At 45.6% G+C, this 22,362-nt stretch overlaps 1 protein-coding gene across 1 annotated transcript in view; it reads right to left on the reverse strand.

The window, feature by feature from the left end:
- The window catches only part of PSMD14 (proteasome 26S subunit, non-ATPase 14), a 92,477-nt gene that overhangs the window by 27,211 nt on the left and 42,904 nt on the right, over positions 1 to 22,362 (reverse strand). Inside the window, exon 6 of the mRNA XM_073647062.1 lies at positions 21,923 to 22,073. Within this exon, the coding sequence (XP_073503163.1) occupies positions 21,923 to 22,073 (151 nt within the window). The remainder of the gene's footprint in view (positions 1 to 21,922; positions 22,074 to 22,362) is intronic.

Genomic DNA, 22,362 nt, shown 5'->3' on the forward strand with positions numbered 1-22,362 from the left:
TGAATAAAGATAGCTCCTGCACAGACAGACACTATGTACGTGCACGGCCAAGGTTTCCGTTCTGGCAGCACTCGCTCTGGGCAATGAACCCCCCCAATGGAGGAGGACAGAAGAGTTGGGCATAAAAGACGCCCAATTAGCAGTCACTAGAGGTATCTGGAAGGGACTTCTTCCCTACTTCATAGGTTTGAGATCCAGAAGAAATATTTGGCTGCCAAACTAATATTCAGCCAAAAGCTAAAGATCACATGGCCGTAATAAGACTTAGGGCTAGTCACCTCCGCAATTTGCAGACACGAGTGGCTCAGAGTGCAGCTGCCTGCTTTATGAGCTAATCTAAAATACTTACCCCAATAAGTATGGTTACCGCTAGGCTTTCCTTCATGTAGCTTTTTCTTATTGCATTCTGAAGACTATGGTACTTCAGCTTATGTAGGGAACAACCCAAATCCCTGTCTGGTAGGATACCCCTATAGTACATAAAGCTACCTACAAGAAAGTGGTCACAAAAAATTCTAGCTTTGTGGATACTTCACAAATATTAGTTTAGTTCCCTCCAACCTAGGCAACGAAGATACAACCATCTCCTGAAATGGTTGGGTATCTACTTGAATGGATTTGGTAGCCAAGAAAGCAAAATATCATCATGGCTTATTCTACATCCCCCCCCACCACGCTTCTCTTGTCTATTGAGCAATGGCCGATGTGCCTTTATACTTTGAGCTGGAACTCAAGAAACTCTTTGATTCTTGTATTAGAAGGTGGCCCATTAAAGCAGATTTGCTTTTAAGTAGCCTTCAAGGGAGGTCAAGACTAGTGTTGAGCCACCCCCGTAGTGTTCGAGTTCGGTTCGGTTCGTCGAACACCCGTGTGTTCGCCGAACTGTTCGTCGAACACCTTCGAACACCGTTAAAACCAATGGCAGGCAAACAAAAACACATAGAAACACATAGAAAACACCTTCAAAGGTGTCCAAAAGCTGACAAACTGCTCAGAAGACACAACTAACACATGGAAAAGTGACAAGTACATATAGTCATGCGAAAAGAAAAGAGGTGGAGGAGTAAAAGGAGGGGGAGACACAGATATAGGCATGTCATGCCCTTCTAAAATCCAAAAAGTGAGAAGCCGAGACGGCCAGTCCGCTCCTGCCCGTGCCACCTCCGTGTCGCCGGGTTTGTGCCAGAGCCGCGGTGAACCCTGACGGCCAGCCCCCCTCTCCCAATACTGGTGCCTGTCCGCTGGTGGGTCGAGAGAGCCCCCCTGTGGTGGAGGCAGCTCTAAGCTTTTTAATTTAAATTGTCCCTCTAATTTGAATGAATACACTTTAAATCCATTTACAAGGATCTATTGGAGGGCAAGTCTCATGCCAGCAGCCGCGTAATTCCAGCTCCAGTAGCGTCCACTAAAGCTGCTGCAGTTAAAAAGCTTTTATAAGGATCGAGCTCGGCTGTCCACCGCAAGGCATCCTAGTGCCAGTCCCAGCCCCTATGCCTTGGGGTGCCTCCTGATGCTCTTCACTAAGTATCCCGTGGTCCCGAAGCATTTCCTTTGAAAAAATTAAGTGTCCAAACTACAGGTGGTGTAGCTTGCTTAACAGCCGGGATAATCCGCTGACTAGCAGACACTGCTACTAGGCACAAAGTATTTCCTGGGCTAGATGCAGTTAAAAATTTGTAAGTAGATACTCTCGTTGGATGCTGAGAAAGCATTCCATAGAGTCTCCTGGCACGCCATATATGATTCTCTTAAAAAGCTTGGGGTAGGGGTCTAGGGGACCCTTTTATAGCCAAAATCACGGCCCTGTATCACAATACGTCACCTAGGCTGAAGATAAATGGAACTGTAGCACCGAGGGCTCGGTTGCTACAGACGTATTGCACCTCACCCAGAGGTGTGATATCTCACTCTCAGATAAGGATGGAGTGTGGATCAGGACCCGACACCTGCATGCATTACACCACATTGCCGTGGGGCAGGGCGACCAATATGCCCCTGAGATGGGCACGACAGTCCCTGTCCCTGGCTGGAGTGGGGGGAGGGAACACTGAGGAAGGGGAACCCTGCAGTGCAGGAGCAGGGAGGAAGCAGTTCCTGGGTGCATTGAGAAGGGAGTATAAAAGGTGGGCACCATCTTAGTTCAGTGCAGAGAAGTCTGAGCAGAAGTGGCAGGGAGCAGGGGCTCTGCATGAGCTCTGCTCCGGAGGCGGGCCTAGTAACAGAGGCCCAGGCCTGCAAGAGGGAGAAGGAAGGAAGAGGAGCGGAGAAGGCTCCAGGAACGAGGAATGAAGGGATCCCAGGGGTGCGGACGGGCGAGTCGCCACCGCACGCCCGAATCCACCTGCGTGGAGGGGTCAGGCCAAAGGGGGAGACCGGTCCCCGAACTAGTGGAGGCAGGAAACGACCCTCAGCTAGAAACCGGAGGCTCTGACATTTTATGTGGCGCAGCCCCTTGCTCCACCCGCTAGGAAGGCACCACATAGGGTCAGGGAAACTGGCGCCAAGTTTACCAAGAGGAGGCCCGAGGCAGCCGGACAGAAGTGTTGGTAAGAAAGGCCAGACAAAGGACACACAAAGGGGGTCCTGTGAAGCGCTCCAAAGTTATCTGGGAGTTGTCTGAGCCCCTCACCTGGTGAGCACAGTACGACGTGGGCAGCCGTTACCTGCAGACGTGGTCTGGATAATAAGAACTGTGAGTAAAGGCCCTGAACTGCATCACTGACTCCGTGTCGTTACTGCTGCTGCCCTGCACCATCACCCCCATCCTCCGCATACACTGCCCTGAGGCTATACTCCTCCCGTGGGGAGTTATGCTACGCTCTGCTGCACCCACAACACCAGCCTTAGCGGTCTGCCCTGTAGCGGCGGTTCACTCTGACCGCAATCCACAGGTGGCGTAGTCGGACATTTAAACATCAAAACCACATAAATAGTTCCGCCACTGGTTTGACCGCCCTGAGCCACGGAACCGGATCGCCGCCACGAAGACTACAACCACCAGCATCCACCAAAAAGGGTCCGGCTCCGGGTGTCCCAAGGCCCAGGGGGTGCATCAGAATATTTTCATCACCTTTCACAATCACCAATGGGACAAGGCAGGGATGTCCTCTGTCCCCTCTCTTATACATCCTAGTGACGGAGCACCTGCTCTCATCAATTCGCCATAACCCCAATATTAGGTGGATTGAGGTGGGAGGCACCGAGTACAAGTGCTCTCTATTTGCTGATGATGTCCTAGTATATATCACTCAATCACATATATCCATCCCTGCTGTTATGGCTGAAATAGATCACTTTGTTACATGGTAAAATTTTAAAATCAATGCAGCGAAGTCTGAGGCCCTCGATGTCTCCCTCCCCAAATCCATATAGGATTCCATCCAGTCCAACTTTCCCTTTGCCTGGCCCTCACAGGGTATCAAATACTTAGGAATTCCTATTCATAGAGACCTCTCCCATCTATGTTATCTTAATTTTGGGCCCTTTATTGAACAATTCCATACAGACCACGGTTGGCAAGTTAGAACTGTAAGATTCACTACGTGAACCACTGGTGTTTTGTGGAAAAGCACATGTACACCGCGTTCCAAATTATTATGCAAAAAGTGTTTAGGAGTGATAAGGGAAGAATTTGTTTGTTTGTCAGTTAAACTCATTGATGGTGATGTGTGTCAGGGCTCTTTATATCACTGTAAGCAATTGCAGACACCTGTGCTAATTAGTTTGGCAGGTGTGTCCAATGAAAGGCAAGACTACTTAAGAAGGCTCTCTCACATTATTAAGCAGCCTATATTTTCTGCCAAAATGTGAAAGAAAAAGGATGTGTCGGCTGCTGAGAAGCAACAAATTGTGGAGTGTTTAGGTCAAGGCATGACTACAATCAACATTGTGCGATGATCAGGATGAAGTGTCTTGGCAATCAAGAAGTATGTAGCTGATTCACAGTACACACGTGTGCGTGCTGATAAGGGCAAATTGAGGACTCTTTCCTACAGGCAATTACGTCAGGTTGAAACAGCAGCGGCAAAAAAGCCTTGTCATAGCAGCAGACAAGTTTTTGAAGCTGCTTGTGCCTCCAACGTCCCCCGAACAACAAGATGCAGGGTCCTTCAGAGGTTTGCAGCTGTGCATATGCCATCCTGTCGACCTCCTCTATCCACTTCACACAAGCAGAAACGGCTCCAGTGGGCTAAACATTACATGAAGACTGATTTCAAAACTGTTTTGTTCACGGATGAGTGCCGTGCAGCGCTCGATGATCCAGATGAATGGAGTGGAGGATGGCTGGTTGATGGACACCCCACGCAAACACGGCTACAGCGCCAACAAGGAGGAGGTGGAGTAATGTTTTGGGCTGGAATCATGGGGAGAGAGATTGTCGGCCCCTTTAGGATCCCTGAAGGCGCTAAAGATGAACTCCATAATGTATGTGGATTTTCTCAAACAGCACTTCCTGCCATGGTTCAAGAAGAAGAACCGTGTATTTCACAGCAAGATCATTTTTCTGCATGATAATGCACCATCTCATGCTGCACATAAAACATCTGCATCTCTGGCTGATATGGGCATAAAAGGGGACAAACTTATGGTGTGACCCCCATGCTCCCCTGACCTCTACCCCATTCAGAACCTTTGGAGCATCATTAAAAGGAGTGTCTATGATGGCGGGAGGCAGTTCACATCTAAGCAACAGCTCTGGGAGGGTATTCTGTCCTCATGCAAAACAATTGAAGCAGAAACCATCCAAAACCTGACAAATTCAATGGACGAGAGAGTTCAGAAGCTCCTTTCGAACAAGGGGTCCTATGTGAAAATGTAACATCACCTAGAATAAAGTTTTGAGTTGAAAACGGTTTGATTTCAGTTTCTAACAACCTGCTAATGCTTATAATTTCAAAAATGACCATTTTTTTGGTCTTTATTAAAATGAAAAGGTTGATCGAAAAGTTTGGGGGATCTAAGAGTGTGGCAACCCAGTAGTCATGATTACTTCGAATTCTGACAATATGAGGGTCATGCTGCAGGTAGTGCAGCAAGAAGGCACTTATGTGTCTTGCGCATCTCGGAGCCCCAAAATTATTTTCCGGGCTAGATGCAGCTAAAAATTATTATTAATTTTAAATCTGGTGAAGCTTATTATAGATGGCCTAATAGGATCAGTGCTGCACACTGCTACAAAGCCCAAATTATTTTCCAGTCAAGATACAGATAAACATGATTAGTAATTTGAAAGCTTAAAACGGTTGGTAGGGTGATTTTAACCAATCATCAAGCTTTTACTCTCCCCAGGATGACACAGGGGTAGAAAAGTCATTTCGGATCCATGATTTGTTCATCTTTATGAACGTGAGTCTGTCTACATTATCAGTGGAGAGCCGCGTGCGCTTATCTGTCAGCACACCACCAGCAGCGCTGAACACACGTTCAGACAGAACGCTGGCTGCGGGGCATGACAAGATCTCCAAGGCGTAAGTGGCTAGCTCCGGCCATTTATCCAGATTGGAAGCCCAAAAAGAGCAAGGGTCCAGTGACACAGTCGTGGCTTCAATGTTTACTTGGAGATACTCCTGTACCATCGTCTCTAGGCGTTGACTATGTGTCAGACTTCTTGTCTCCTGTGGCCTTGCAAAGGATGGGCTAAAAAAGTGGTGAAATGATTCCGCAAAATTGATGTTACCAGCAGATACTGTGGTTCTGTTACGGTTTGAGTGCTGAACACTTGACGGTCCCACGGTTGGCAAGTTGGAACTGTGAGATTCACTACGTGCACCACTGGTATTTTGTGGAAAAGCACATGTAAGATTCTGCAACAGTCTCTGCTGATACTCCTGCATGCGTGCATCCCTTTCTATGGCAGGAATAATTTCTGCAAATTTACTTTTGTACCGGGGATCTAACAGTGTGGCAACCCAGTAGTCAGGATTATTTCTAATTCTCACAATTCGAGGGTCATGTTGCAGGTAGTGCAGCAAGAAGGCACTCGTGTGTTGCGCATCCAGGAGCACCAAGTCCCTGTTGTGTTGGTGGCGAGGTAGCAATCATGCTTCCTTCCTCTGTCCTCTCCCCCCAACATCGCACAACAGAAATGTGATCAAGGTCTCCCTCATCTGATGAGTCTTCCATCAGTTCGTCCTCCACTTCTTCCTGGGCTCCTGCACCTTCCTCACTAGTTTGGCTGCCACCATGCGCCCTGGTAAAATCATCTCCCCCACCCTCACATGCCTGCCGCCTTGGTGCTGCCGACCGTCTGGACCTTGCAGATGTTAGCCCTTCCGCATACAACTCCTCCTCCTCTACTTCCTCCACCTCCTCTTGTGCCACCACCTGACTCCGAATTCTGTTTAACATGTGCTCCAGCATGTAAATCACCGGAATAGTCATGCTGATAATGGCATCGTCAGCACTAAACATCTTCGTCGCCATTTCAAAACTGTGCAGAAGGGTGCATAGGTCCCTGATCTGAGACCACTCCTCCAGCGTGATTTGCCCCACCTCTGAATCTCGTTGGCCCAGGCTATACGTCAGAACGTATTGCACCAGGGCTTGTCGGTGCTGCCACAGTCGCTGCAACATGTGCAGAGTTGAATTCCACCGGGTAGGCACATCGCATTTTAGCCGGTGAAGTGGCAGGCCCAACGACTTCTGTAGAGATGTAAGTCGCTGAGCTGCGGGATGCGAACGGCGGAAGTGAGCACACAGCGACCGTGCCCTCTGCAGAAGGCCATCTAGTCTGGGATAGTGGGCTAAAAATTGCTGGACAACCAGGTTCAACACGTGAGCCATACAAGGCACGTGTGTGACATTGCCCCGGCGAAGGGCCGCACCCAGGTTTGCAGCATTGTCGCACACGGCCTTCCCTGGTTTCAGGTCCAGTGGAGACAACCATTCATGAAATTGGTTCTCCAGAGCTGACCACAACTCCTCAGCTGTGTGACTCACATTTCCCAGACATTTCAATGTAAAAACCGCCTGATGACGTTGAGCCCTACTGCCAGCATAGTAAGGAGGTGTGCAGGATCCCTTCTGCGCAGTTAGAAAGCTTGTGGCATGACCAGACAGGCTTTGGGTGCAGGTGGAAGACCGAGAGGAGGTTGAGGAGGCAGAAGCAGTGGAGGAAAAATGACATAAAGAGGATTGACGCACAACTCGTGGGGACGGCAAGACTTGGACAGCAGCCCCTTGTCCTGCTGTCACCATAGTTACCCAGTGCCCAGTCAGCGACATGTAACGCCCCTGTCCATGCCTACTCGTCCAAGTGTCTGTGGTGAAATGCACCCTGTCACACACAGAGTTTCTCAAAGAAGCGGTGATGTTGTGTGCGACATGCTGGTGGAGCGCAGGCACACCTTTCTTTGAGAAGTAGTGCCGACTGGGCATCTGGTACTGGGGCACTGCGACGGACATAAGGTCTCGAAAATCCTCTGTGTCCACCAGGCGGAAAGGCAGCATTTCTGTAGCCAAGAGCTTGCAGATGGTGAAATTCAACCTCTTAGCTTTCTCATGGCTAGGAGGAAATGGTCTTTTACTTGTCCACATCTGAGGGACCGAGGGCTGGCTATTGTGCTTAGACGGGGTTGATAAGGGTGTCCCCGGCAAACTGCCGGTCTGTGAGGAAGATGCAGGCGGACATGTTAGGTTGCCTTGATCCAAAGGTGGTGCTATCGATGTCGGACAGCGCTCAAGACCAGCTGGTGTTACCACCTCCAAAGAAAATGATGACCTGCCAATCACGCTGGCTGTTGCGGGTAAAGAGGTGGCAGGTCTGCGCCCCAAAACAGGTGTGACTGCTGTCCCCCCAGTCACAGAGGATGAAGAGGCCGCGGATGCACAAGATATGGCAGACGGTGGTTGGCCCGGCCGGCTAGACCGCATTGTAGCACACTGAGCTTCCCACTGCAACTTATGCTTCATGTCCATGTGCCGGTTCATGCATGAAGTACTCAAACTATGTATTTTTTGGCCTCTACTTAGCTTTTGCTGACAAACGTTACAGATAACACGAGTTGGGTCATCTTTATCGATCTGAAAAAATGCCCAGGCTATGCAAGGCTTAGCACCCATGCGACCTGAAGAGCCACCACGACTTGTAGTGAGAGGCAGAGTTGTGTTTGAGGATGCAGTTGTTGACGTGCTTCCAGTACTACGTCTCTGTCCAGGAAGGCGCAACCTGACCTCGTCGTCACTAGCATCTTCCTCCACCTCCTCTGCTGACCTCATCTCTTGGCTGACTGTGGGTTGACAGTAAGTGGGATCTCCGACCTCATCATCATCACCCTGTGCGTTATCCCACCCGTCGTCCTCAGAGCCAACCTGTTCCTGCCCTGACAAAAAACTAAAGTTGTCGCTCCAATCAGGTATTTGAGTCTCATCATCGTCTTCCTCATTGTCTCCACCAACAGGAGTTACAGTTTGGGAATGAGGGTCTACATTATGGTCAGAACCTTCTGCGTCTGGTCCTGGATCCGACTCATAAAGATTCTGGGCATCAGTGCAGATCATTTCCTCGTCTGGATTCACAGAAGCGCTGGAGTCGACCTCTGATTCCCAGGCTATAGTATGAGTAAACAGCTCTGCAGACTCAACCATCTGTTCTACCTCATACTCAGACGGGCAGCTGGAGATTTGGGAGCTGTGAGGAAGCAAGTGCGATTTGGGTGACACCTTTGAGGACTGGAGTATTTGTGATGTTGAAGTTGATGTGGAGGAGAGCCCACTTAAAGGAGCACTTGATATCCGTTGAAGCACCTGCTGTTTTTGTGCCTCATCTGGAATTTGTAGCGATTGGCGTGGCCGTAAGAAAGGGATCTTATCACATTGTCCGCTAAAAGAAGTAGACATTTTAGTTTGGCTGGAAGATGGTCTTTCTTCTGCACCTACCCCACGGACACAACCTTTTTTCCCCTTCCCAACACGCCTATTCCCCTTTCCACCAGCAGCAGGCCTTTTTCCACTCATTTTGGTGGTTAACTAATTCACAACTCTGGAGTTGTTTGCACAAAAAAACAATGGATGGTAACCGAGCAGAGCTGAGTGGCCAAACTGTGGTATTAGGCCAAAACTATTGGCTGGGTTAGATGCAGAAAAAAATTATTTTTAATTTGCAACCTGATGGAGGTCAGTATAGATGGACTAATAGACCAAGTCCCACACACCGCTAGAAGCCCAAATATTTTTTCAGAGCTAGATGCAGAAAATTTTTTCATTCAATTTGCAACCTGATGGAGGTCAGTATAGATGGACTAATAGACCAAGTCCCACACACTGCTAGAAGCCCAAATATTTTTTCAGAGCTAGATGCAGAAAAAAATTATTTTTAATTTGCAACCTGATGGAGGTCAGTATAGATGGACTAATAGACCAAGTCCCACACACTGCTAGAAGCCCAAATATTTTTTCAGAGCTAGATGCAGAAAAAAATTATTTTTAATTTGCAACCTGATGGAGGTCAGTATAGAAGGACTAATAGAACAAGTCCCACACACTGCTAGAAGCCCAAATATTTTTTCAGAGCTAAATGAAGAAAAAAATTATTTTTAATTTGCAACCTGATGGAGGTCAGTATAGATGGACTAATAGACCAAGTCCCACACACTGCTAGAAGCCCAAATATTTTTTCAGAGCTAGATGCAGAAAAAAATTATTTTTAATTTGCAACCTGATGGAGGTCAGTATAGATGGAATAATAGACCAAGTCCCACACACCGCTAGAAGCCCAAATATTTTTTCAGAGCTAGATGCAGAAATTTTTTTTATTCAATTTGCAACCTGATGGAGGTCAGTATAGATGGACTAATAGACCAAGTCCCACACACTGCTAGAAGCCCAAATATTTTTTCAGAGCTAGATGCAGAAAAAAATTATTTTTAATTTGCAACCTGATGGAGGTCAGTATAGATGGACTAATAGAGAAAGTCCCACACACCGCTAGAAGCCCAAATATTTTTTCAGAGCTAGATGCAGAAAAAAATTATATTCAATTTGCAACCTGCTGGACGTCAGTATAGAAGGACTAATAGAACAAGTCCCACACACTGCTAGAAGCCCAAATATTTTTTCAGAGCTAAATGAAGAAAAAAATTATTTTTAATTTGCAACCTGATGGAGGTCAGTATAGATGGACTAATAGACCAAGTCCCACACACTGCTAGAAGCCCAAATATTTTTTCAGAGCTAGATGCAGAAAAAAATTATTTTTAATTTGCAACCTGATGGAGGTCAGTATAGATGGACTAATAGACCAAGTCCCACACACCGCTAGAAGCCCAAATATTTTTTCAGAGCTAGATGCAGAAAATTTTTTTATTCAATTTGCAACCTGATGGAGGTCAGTATAGATGGACTAATAGACCAAGTCCCACACACTGCTAGAAGCCCAAATATTTTTTCAGAGCTAGATGCAGAAAAAAATTATTTTTAATTTGCAACCTGATGGAGGTCAGTATAGATGGACTAATAGACCAAGTCCCACACACTGCTAGAAGCCCAAATATTTTTTCAGAGCTAGATGCAGAAAAAAATTATTTTTAATTTGCAACCTGATGGAGGTCAGTATAGATGGACTAATAGAACAAGTCCCACACGCTGCTAGAAGCCCAAATATTTTTTCAGAGATAAATGAAGAAAAAAATTATTTTTAATTTGCAACCTGATGGAGGTCAGTATAGATGGACTAATAGACCAAGTCCCACACACTGCTAGAAGCCCAAATATTTTTTCAGAGCTAGATGCAGAAAAAAATTATTTTTAATTTGCAACCTGATGGAGGTCAGTATAGATGGACTAATAGACCAAGTCCCACACACTGCTAGAAGCCCAAATATTTTTTCAGAGCTAAATGAAGAAAAAAATTATTTTGAATTTGCAGCGTGATGGAGGTCAGTATAGATGGACTAATAGAACAAGTCCCACACACTGCTAGAAGCCCAAATATTTTTTCAGAGCTAGATGCAGAAAAAAATTATATTCAGTTTGCAACCTGATGGAGGTCAGTATAGATGGACTAATAGAATGATGCTATGCCCAAAAGATTTTACTTCACTAGGTGCAGTAAAAAAATTGGTATTCTATACACAGGTGGTATATCTTGCAACACAGATAGGCTACTCCACTGACTAACACACTCTGCAATAGGCCAAAAGGGATTAGCTTTGCTAGAGTCAGCCAAATGCTGTGAAAAAAACTTGCACAGCACTGGCACAGACCTGCCTGGCAAAAACTGATAGGAACTGATGTAACCTAGTCCTGAAAAGGACTGCAATTACAATTAGTCTTTACTCCCACAATCTATCTATTTAAGAGCACAGACCTGCCTGATAAAAGTCGTAGGAAATGCTGTAACCTAGTCCTTAAAAGGACTGCAATCACAACTATTCCCTACTCCCAAGCTATCTGTATATTTGTGCGAAAATTGGCTTGAAATTAACAAGGTATAGCGCACACAGCAACAGCGGTGCCGTCTAACACGCAGCTGCAGCAGTGAGAAAATGGTGGCGACGGGGAAAATGGCTTGGTCTTATAGGGCAAGGACATGTGACATACACTGCCAATGACACATGCCCTTGCTTGTGTGAAAAAAAGCACTTCGCTCCGTGTGTGCGCTGCTGATAGGCTGACAGATTGCACCTCCCCACTGTAAATGCGGGAAAGAGGAAAAAAAATGGAGATCTTCATTGTTCCTGCAGAGATCCATCCCCTGCCCCTCCCCCCACCCCGCTGTACACTCAAACTGCGTATTAACATTAATTTTCATCATTACTGAGAAAAAATCCAGTTATGATTTTGGTGCACGAACAGTTATCGAACATAACCTCGAACAGCCGAATTTTTCTCAAATTGTTCGTGTTCACCGAACGGCTCGAACACCGCCCAAAACAGCTCGAATTTGAGATTGGCGAACAGTTCGAGTAGAACAACGCTCATCTCTAGTCAAGACCACAGTAACACATTTACTAAGAAAAATAAAAAATAATTCAGTGATCAAGCTGTGGCCTTCAAAATACAATTGGACAACCTGAAAAAAACAACCCAAAACCTTAAATAAGAAAGAAACTATTATATATATATATATATATATATATATATATATATATATATATAGATATATATAGATATATATAGATATATATAGATATATATATATAGATATATATATATATATAGATATTAAAAAAAGCACATCATGGACAGCAAAACAGTTCTCCGGCACCTAGAGACATAACACCAGCTTAGTAGTAATAGAGTCAAGTCACGAGGCAACAGAAGAACAGCAGCAAATAATGGCGAGTAATTTATCATTTCTCACCAGACTAAAAGCACGCGACAAAGGCTAGGACGATAAACCAAAAGTATCGGTATGCGAAAAACCCCAATAACACTAGTACACAGGACAAAATATGGTGAGAAGAGCACGCCGCACACCTGCCAGGCTTCCAGAGGACGCATCCTAATCTGTTGTCTGGGGGACAAATTAACACTTCTTGCGTTGATAAGGAGCAGTGCTAGACCGCGGCATATTACAGCGGTGAGCCCGGCTTAGTGGGAATTCGGTTAAGTGCTGCATGAGCCCTCACCGCAGAGAGAAGGCAAGAATCCTTGGCTGTAAGGACTAACCTTTACTGGCACTTAATTCTAATTTATAGTCATGAACATCAGCTTGAGTTTCAGTAAGGCTATGTTCACACATCATGTTTTTTTGGCGTCAATTTTCTACAGAAAAACCTGATCTTCAGGGGCATTCAGTTCAGGATTTTTCTTGCAGTTTTGGTGCTTTTTTGATGCATTTTTATATACATGCATAAAAAGAGACAGAAGCACAGTGAAAAAGTTTTGTGAAAAAAATGAACCCCATTCTATATTGGCATCAAAAACACTGATAAAAATTTTGATGCGTTTTTTCAGCGTTTTTTTTCACCACCCATTATGTCCTATGGGTGAAAAAACGCTGAAAGAAGTGACATGCTCTATTTTCCAAAAAGACATGCAAGGCACAAAATCCTGAAAAAAAAAAAAAATCATGATGTGTGAACAGAGAATTCTGGTTTCTCATAGACTTTGCTGGTACTGCAAAACGCAGCTGAAAATTTGCATAAAAAACTGCATCAAAAAACGCTGAAAAAAAACCCAAGATGTGTGAACATGGCCTAATGGTGGTAGCTTCCGATAGGATTCCAGAAAACAATTGGGTTGGAAGTTTGGGTTCACCAAACAAAAACTAACCTAGCATGGGTGATTCTGGAGGACTAGCAAGGTGGCCATGCACATTAGAGAAACGTTGCTTGAACCTGCCGATTTTGGCATAATCTTTGTACTGGGATTTGGATTTGCTGACTCCCCACCCTCTGACTGCAGATGTCGGAGGAAAAAAGATAAGTGGCAGCAAGATCTGTCTGGCAGATTATTTCTCTGTCCCCATGGTAAACCTAGATGTGTCTAACTGAGCAGAGCGGTCATGTGTATGGGGGAGTCAGAGGGGAAAAAGCCACCGGAGGAGTGAGGATTTCAAAGGGTCAGCTACCTGTTACCAAGTTTCTGCTACCCCATCTGAGAGCAGCATAATGTAAGAGCAGAGAACCTGAATCCAGCGATATATCACTTACTGAGCTTCTTGCTGTCATTTTGATAAAATCACTGTTTGCTCTGCTGCAGATCTATCAGTTCTCTGAATGCTGAGCCCTGTATAACTCCGCCCACACCACTGATTGTGCATAGGCAGAAAGTTGCCAGTGTACCCAGAAAGCTGGCAATAATGTCTATAAAGCGCTGTGGAATTAATGGCGCTATATAAGTGAGTAAAATAAACAAATAAATAAAGTCAGTGGTGTGGGCGGGGTTACATTGCTGTAATCAGGGTCTCTATCTCTACAATATGCTGCTCTCAGATTAGGTGGCAAGAACCTGGTGACAAATTCCCTTTAAATCTCTACAAGCAGCATCAGTGACTAAGACTTCATAGCATGTTTGACCAGTCTTCAATTATATTTCTAAATAAATGAATTTATAATCTTTGTTCTAAAATATTTTATAGTAAAAAAAAAAAAGATTTCTACCAATCTCTTTTTGAAGGTCTGAGCTCTAATTTTACCATGGTCAAAATCCCCTTAAATAGATCCAAGCTGACAGTATAAAGTTAGCACAAGGGATATAAGCCCCTATAAGCATTGCATCATTAGTCTTCTAATCACTATCTCCGTTCTGCCGAAAAGAAGGTTTAATCAAGCGTGAATTATGGAGCTTGATGCACCTTCAGCGTGGCCAAGAGGCTCCGCACACCTTCAGATTGGGCCAAGAGGCTCCGCACACCTTCAGATTGGGCCAAGAGGCTCCGCACACCTTCAGATTGGGCCAAGAGGCTCCGCACACCTTCAGATTGGGCCAAGAGGCTCCGCACACCTTCAGATTGGGCCAAGAGGCTCCGCACACCTTCAGATTGGGCCAAGAGGCTCCGCACACCTTCAGATTGGGCCAAGAGGCTCCGCACACCTTCAGATTGGGCCAAGTGGCTCCGCACACCTTCAGCGTGGCCAAGAGGCTCCGCACACCTTCAGCGTGGCCAAGAGGCTCCGCACACCTTTGTGCCTACTGGTTTTATATATACCTCACTGGTAAATGACAGCACTGTTTTGGCTTACTCCAAAAAAACGTCAGCGCTGTCAATCATGAAGGAGAAAGGCAGAGCGTAAAAGGAAAAAATAAAAATAAAAAAATCAATGGGTGGAATAGTGCACCCACTGCCTTTGCTGGGGGCACACGTGAAGTAACTTCCATACGATGTAGTTGTATGGAAGACGCAGGTGCCACCTATGACTATGTTGGGACCTGTGTGATACTTTGGATAGAAGTGGCATGTCACTGAAAAAGCAGTGATCTGTCAGTTAAAGACCAGAGGCAGGCGAGGGGTCCGGTGAATATTCGCAAGGGCAGGAGAAGACCAAGTGCAGACTACAGCCCAGCTGCATTTGTGTCTCATTAGCATTTAAAGAAGTTGTCCACTACTTGGACAACTCCTTGTCATCCCGCACGCTTGGCCCGATAAAATAAAAAAGCTTCTACTCCACCCCCGTGCTGGTGCTGTTCCCACGGTGTCAGCACTCGCGGTCCCGGGATCCTATGCTGTTATTATGACAACGGCGCCTAATCAGCACTGGCGTCACTGTCCCACCTCCTGTCCAATTGAACATGAAGAGGAAGTCAGATCAGCCGCAGCCCAGACTTCCTCTTCATGTTCAATCTGTCCGAAGGTGGAGATAGTGACGCCAGCGCTGATTGGGCACCGGGGTCACTTGTCATAACAGCACGGGAGCCCTGTGACCGCGAGTGCTGACACCGATTGAACGGCACCAGCACGGGAGGAGAGTATAAGCTTTTTTTAATTTCATCAGGGCCAAGCGTGCGGGATGATAAGGACTTGTCCAAGTAGTGGACAACCCCTTTAACTTCAATGGATGATTACTGAAGAAAGTGAACACACATTTCTTCAAAAAAAAAAGGTATCAATTTAATCTGTATGAAAGCTCCATTATAGCCAGGCTTTTACTTTACAAACCAACATCGTACCGACAGCACTGGGATGTGTCAAACAGATGAGTAACTGTAGACTAAGAAAGATTTATCAAAGTAAATGATGAACGCAGAAAAATGGTGGGGGGGGGGGGGTTATTTTTATTCGGGGCCATATAACTAAATGTCTGTTTGTAGGATGGCAAAACAAGAAAGATGGTAAAATTATATATGTATAGTTCTTGACTTTACACTGTTTATTATAGTGGCCTATGACTAAGGAAAGCTTGCACAACACAACAGCTTGATCGTACCATGCTCTGTAAATTTACTATGCAGGTACTGCAGGATATTACATACACCAGAAGTTTGCCCGCCGCTTGCTTTTCGCAGGGATATCAGCTGCGTTTGACTCACCACTTTCGGGAACCTGCGCGCACCGGTGTGATTGTAAGTCGACCATGTTATTGTAATGTATTCTGTGATCACACAAGCATTGTTGATCTGCCAGGTGTGGAATAAGAAGAAAAACACCAACTAATGTCCCATCTAAACATCTTTTATCACCTGCAACAGATCAGCCATCAGCTCCTTGCGAAACCTGCAGGATCTTTAAACATTAATGGCGGACATGTGACCCTGCGAGCGCAGCTCTGGGTACGTTACTTCTGCTGCCGTGCTTTGTCAGGCGGCCGCGAGTGATAAACACCATCTCCCGTCGGCTGTAAGCCCCTCGGCATAAAAAATTCAGAGAAATCAGGACTTTTTATGCCATTTTCGCTGAAAAGCACAAACAACTGAAACGGGCTCATGCCAAAGGAATATCAGTGAAATGATGTGATTGTGTGCTCGAAGTTAAGACGTCTTCAAATTATTTATACGGAGTCAATTTTGGCTGCAGAAAACAGATTCCTTAGAGTATGTGCATTTTCTCACCGTTTCCTTGGAGGATTCATCGCTACAGCTCTATTTACTACACAACTTGGAAATACCTATAAGTGGCAGTCAGGGTTAACCCATTCAAGGCTGCAGTGAAAAAGCTGAAACATGGGGTGCAAAAAATAAAGCAGCAAAATTATTGTATGTAACACATTTATGTGAACTTCAATAATAATTTCAGTTACAGAAAAGTTATAAAAAAAATAATCTAAAAATAATTACACATCAGTACATAAATAAGATCTACCTTCTTATCTGTCTAATCGGTGCCATTTACCAGCACTTTGTATTGCAGGATCAATACAGACTGATCTAGACTGCCTAAGATGTGAACCTATGTCTCTCCCAGATATCAGACTGACCCCGGTACTCCATCACTAGTTCTTTTCTACAAGACCAGGGAGTTAGTAACTGCAGCTTATATCACCACCCAAACAGTTATAGATCTGTTATCTACTCATCCATATAATATCCATCTCATGGCTATCCATCCAACTATATCACATCATATACATGAATCACAGTATATCCATCTGTAGAATATCTATATAGCCATCTTTTATCGATATCTTATCTATTCATTCTACTAAATCAATCCATTCATCAGTTTCCAAGCGGTCCTTCCATGCCACATTCATCAGGCTCCTAGCCGTTCCGCCATCCATCTAGTCGTCCCTCCATTCCACATCCATCTGTCTCCTAGCCGTTCCCCAATACCACATTCATCCATCTCCTAGCCGTCCTTCCATCTCACACTCATCCATCTCCTAGCCGTCCTTCCAACCCACATTCATCCATCTCCTAGCCGTCCTTCCATCCCACATTCATCCTTCTCCTAGCTGTCCCCCCATCCCACATTCATCCATCTCCTAGCCGTCCTTCCATCCCACATTCATCCTTCTCCTAGCTGTCCCCCCATCCCACATTCATCCATCTCCTAGCCGTCCCCCCATCCCACATTCATCCATCTCCTAGCCGTCCCCCCATCCCACATTCATCCATCTCCTAGCCGTCCTTCCATCCTACATTCATCCATCTCCTAGCCGTCCTTCCATCCCACATTCATCCATCTCCTAGCCGTCCTTCCATCCTACATTCATCCATCTCCTAGCCGTCCTTCCATCCCACATTCATCCATCTCCTAGCCGTCCCTCCATCCTACATTCATCCATCTCCTAGCCGTCCTTCCATCCCACATTCATCCATCTCCTAGCCGTCCTTCCATCTCACATTCATCCATCTCCTAGCTGTCCCTCCATCCCACATCCATCCATCTCCTAGCCATCCGCCCATGTAACAGACCCATCCAGCCCATATCCATCTCAAATGGATCTATCCTATATGCATACGTTCATCTCCTAGCTGTCCCTCCATCCCACATTCATCCATCTCCTAGCTGTCCTTCCATCCCACATTCATCCTTCTCCTAGCCGTCCTTCCATCCCACATTCATCCTTCTCCTAGCCGTCCTTCCATCCCACATTCATCCTTCTCCTAGCCGTCCTTCCATCCCACATTCATCCTTCTCCTAGCCGTCCTTCCATCTCACATTCATCCTTCTCCTAGCCGTCCTTCCATCCCACATTCATCCATCTCCTAGCCGTCCCTCCATCCCACATTCATCCATCTCCTAGCCGTCCTTCCATCCCACATTCATCAGGCTCCTAGCCGTTCCGCCATCCATCTAGTCGTCCCTCCATTCCACATCCATCTGTCTCCTAGCCGTTCCCCAATACCACATTCATCCATCTCCTAGCCGTCCTTCCAACCCACATTCATCCATCTCCTAGCCGTCCTTCCATCCCACATTCATCCATCTCCTAGCCGTCCTTCCATCCCACATTCATCCTTCTCCTAGCTGTCCCCCCATCCCACATTCATCCATCTCCTAGCCGTCCTTCCATCCCACATTCATCCTTCTCCTAGCTGTCCCCCCATCCCACATTCATCCATCTCCTAGCCGTCCCCCCATCCCACATTCATCCATCTCCTAGCCGTCCTTCCATCCTACATTCATCCATCTCCTAGCCGTCCTTCCATCCTACATTCATCCATCTCCTAGCCGTCCTTCCATCCCACATTCATCCATCTCCTAGCCGTCCTTCCATCCTACATTCATCCATCTCCTAGCCGTCCTTCCATCCCACATTCATCCATCTCCTAGCCGTCCTTCCATCCCACATTCATCCATCTCCTAGCCGTCCTTCCAGCTCACATTCATCCATCTCCTAGCTGTCCCTCCATCCCACATCCATCCATCTCCTAGCCATCCGCCCATGTAACATCGACCCATCCAGCCCATATCCATCTCAAATGGATCTATCCTATATGCATACGTTCATCTCCTAGCTGTCCCTCCATCCCACATTCATCCATCTCCTAGCCGTCCTTCCATCCCACATTCATCCTTCTCCTAGCCGTCCTTCCATCCCACATTCATCCTTCACCTAGCCGTCCTTCCATCCCACATTCATCCTTCTCCTAGCCGTCCTTCCATCTCACATTCATCCTTCTCCTAGCTGTCCTTCCATCCCACATTCATCCATCTCCTAGCTGTCCCTCCATCCCACATTCATCCTTCTCCTAGCTGTCGTTCCATCCCACATTCATCCATCTCCTAGCTGTCCCTCCATCCCACATTCATCCTTCTCCTAGCCGTGCTTCCATCCTACATTCATCCATCTCCTAACTGTCCTTCCATCCCACATTCATCCATCTCCTAGCTGTCCCTCCATCCCACATTCATCCATCTCCTAGCTGTCCCTTCCATCCCACATTCATCCATCTCCTAGCTGTCCCTCCATCCCACATTCATCCATCTCCTAGCTGTTCTTCCATCCCACATTCATCCATCTCCTAGAAGTCCTTCCATCCCACATTCATCCATCTCCTAGCCATCCTTCCATCCCACATTCATCCATCTCTTAGCCTTCCCTCCATCCCACATTCATCCATCTCCTAGCCATCCTTCCATCCCACATTCATCCATCTCTTAGCCTTCCCTCCATCTCACATTCATCCATCTCCTAGCCATCCTTCCATCCCACATTCATCTATCTCCTAGCCATTCTTCCATCCCACATCTATATCCTAGCCGTTCTTCCGTCCCACATCTATATCCTAGCCGTTCTTCCGTCCCACATCTATATCCTAGCCGTTCTTCCATCCCACATCTATATCCTAGCTGTCCCTTCCATCCCACATCTATATCCTAGCTGTCCCTTCCATCCCACATTCATCCATCTCCTAGCTGTCCCTCCATCCCACATCCATCTCCTAGCTGTCCTTCCATCTCACATTCACCCATCTCCTAGCTGTCCCTCCATCCCACATCCATCCATCCGCCCATGTGACATCGACCCATCCAGCCCATATCCATCTCAAATGGATCTATCCTATATACATACGTTAATCTCTTAGCGGTGCCTCCATCCCAAATCCATTTGTCTCCTAGCCATCCCTACATACGTCAGTCTCCTAGCCATCCCTCCATCCCACACCCATCCCGTCCGCTTCCTAGATGTCCTTCCACCCATCCCTCCATTACACATCCATCAACCCATCCAGCCTATATCCATCAATCCACCCAACCACCCCTATAGCCATCTGAAATAGATCAATCCCATATCCACCCATCCCATATCCATTTAATTTATATATCATATGCAAATTGCCTCTTCAGAGAAAAAGAGGACTTGAACTCTATATCGCCACCTATTGGAAACCGCAATCCTACAAGTCACAATCAATATCTATATAGATATATATATCTATCTATCTGTCTATATATATATCATATACACCTGTCTCCTATCTATCCAAACATCAGACATTATGATCAGTCCCTCATTGATCTTTAAACTGAGAGGACGAATGTTTCCGAAGAAGAGATCACCGAACTACTCAGCTTACACAGGTGAATTCTTCCCCGTAAGTGTGGGCTTACACTATAATCATTTGCTGCACATGATTGTTTTTTTCCGTAAAACAAGTCCTCATAGGTTCTAATCTACTTTAGCTAGGATTTATAGTCAGAATGAATAGTATATATCGATGTGTTTCATGCACCTGTGAGTATATAAGTTGCTTCTAGGTATATAAAAAATTCTAAGGGCAATACCCGTTAGCGTTATGATGTAATATACCACTTACAGAATAGGACTAGGGTTCATCTCTTCAATGACGGGGAGTCTATAATTTTCTATGGGCTGCCAAATAGTTCTTAAAACATTAGCAGTCCCAAATTACCCCAGACAGCGATCCAATGTTTGCTACTTAAACCTTGCTGAAGCAATTATTTTATTAGTTAATTAGGGCTCAGTCATTCAAGATATTCAGTTTACCCCCACCCCACCCAAATGCAATTATTTCTCGGGTAATCCACTACATTCGCAGCAATTAAAACTTAAGTCAACTTGTGAAATAAATGTTTTTCGTTCCCCCAGTGAAATATGCCAATGAACAGCTTCTATGTATAATATACCTTTCTCCCCACCCCCTAAAACAGAAAAAGTGTTGGTGCTTGCACTGCAGCGCGCAATGTTTAGCGAGCTCCGTAATGACGGGCTATTTTAAGGGGAAGGCAAACTTCTCTAATAATGCATTGCGATCATTTTATCATATCTATTATTTTACATTACAATGGAAGTGACATGTTCCAACAAGACACCTCAGCAGCGTCTTAAAGCAGTAAACCATTCCAGCCAATTTCTGGAGCTTCGGACTTTTTTTTTTTTTAGTTCTTTTTTTTTTTTTATCTAATCCACTCTCCCTGTGGCTGAGCAAAATCGAATTGCCTCTCACATTTGCAGACAGCTCTGTGAAGGTGATAATAGACCTGCACCCTGCTGTCACGAGGCAGGAAATAGGAAAATGGCATATGGGGCTGAAGCGAAATAATAAAAAAAAAAAGAAGAAAAAAAAAGGAAACCAAACAAGAACAAAAGAGACTTAAACAAAGGACAACTACAACCCGATACGCTTTGCAAGTTAATTTCTTTTCAGAAGGCAACAGACGTATTGAAATTACTCGTTGGTTCCTTCTGACGAAAAACAAAAAAAGTAAGTAAGTGAGGTGTCGGGGACAGGGTCTTCGGGGGGGGGAGGAACTTTAAACGTCTACTAGAATAAAGCCTTCATAGAGGAAGGGTCGTGCTGGAATATTTAGGGGAGAGACTACAGCCCAATGGGATTGGGAAAGAACCCGGTAGTCCATAACAGTTCTCGAAGGATACATTTTATAAAAAAAAAAAAACCCAACAAGTCACTAACCAAAAGGGAGCAGGAGACTGTTCACGTATTCTACACGAAGCACGGACAAACTAGGCTCTTGGGAATAAGGCAATGTATTAATTACACATCGAAGCGTGAAAAATTTGAAGCAGTGAAATTTAAAAAAAAAAAAGTGGAAAATTACCAAAAAAAAAAAAAAAAGTAAAAATAAAAACACACACGCATGCAACATTTACATAAACAGCTTGCACTTTACCTTTCCTTTTACGCTCTGAATGGGATCGACCACCACGGCTACGGCTCGTTCGGATAAGGCTTCGAAGCTCTGCTGGGTGTTGATATCGACTCCGGAGAGCCAGCAACCAAATCCGGGGTGACTGTGGTACCATCCGACCACCATCTCAGGCCTGGAAAGAGAAGACGGCTCTCAGGTTCCCAAACACGGTGCGATATGGAAAGAGGCATTACAACTAACACAGGGTATAAATTAGGACTGGAAAGAAGGAAATTGAACGGTGTGAAAAAGGCGCCATTAGGAACATTCACCATGAGAAAGCATGAACATGAATAAGTGTGACAAAGGAGTGCTATCATTAAGGGATACACATTAGCGGTAGTAGATCGTGCTTTCAGTACTTCACCCTGTTACCACACCTTCCCTGAGCCAGTTTTTACCCTTTCAGCACTTGAGTAAAT

Source organism: Phyllobates terribilis, unplaced genomic scaffold (genome assembly GCF_046119375.1).
Source record: "Phyllobates terribilis strain yellow unplaced genomic scaffold, ASM4611937v1 Scaffold_9__5_contigs__length_417890890, whole genome shotgun sequence".
NCBI classification, from domain to species: Eukaryota; Metazoa; Chordata; class Amphibia; order Anura; family Dendrobatidae; genus Phyllobates; species Phyllobates terribilis.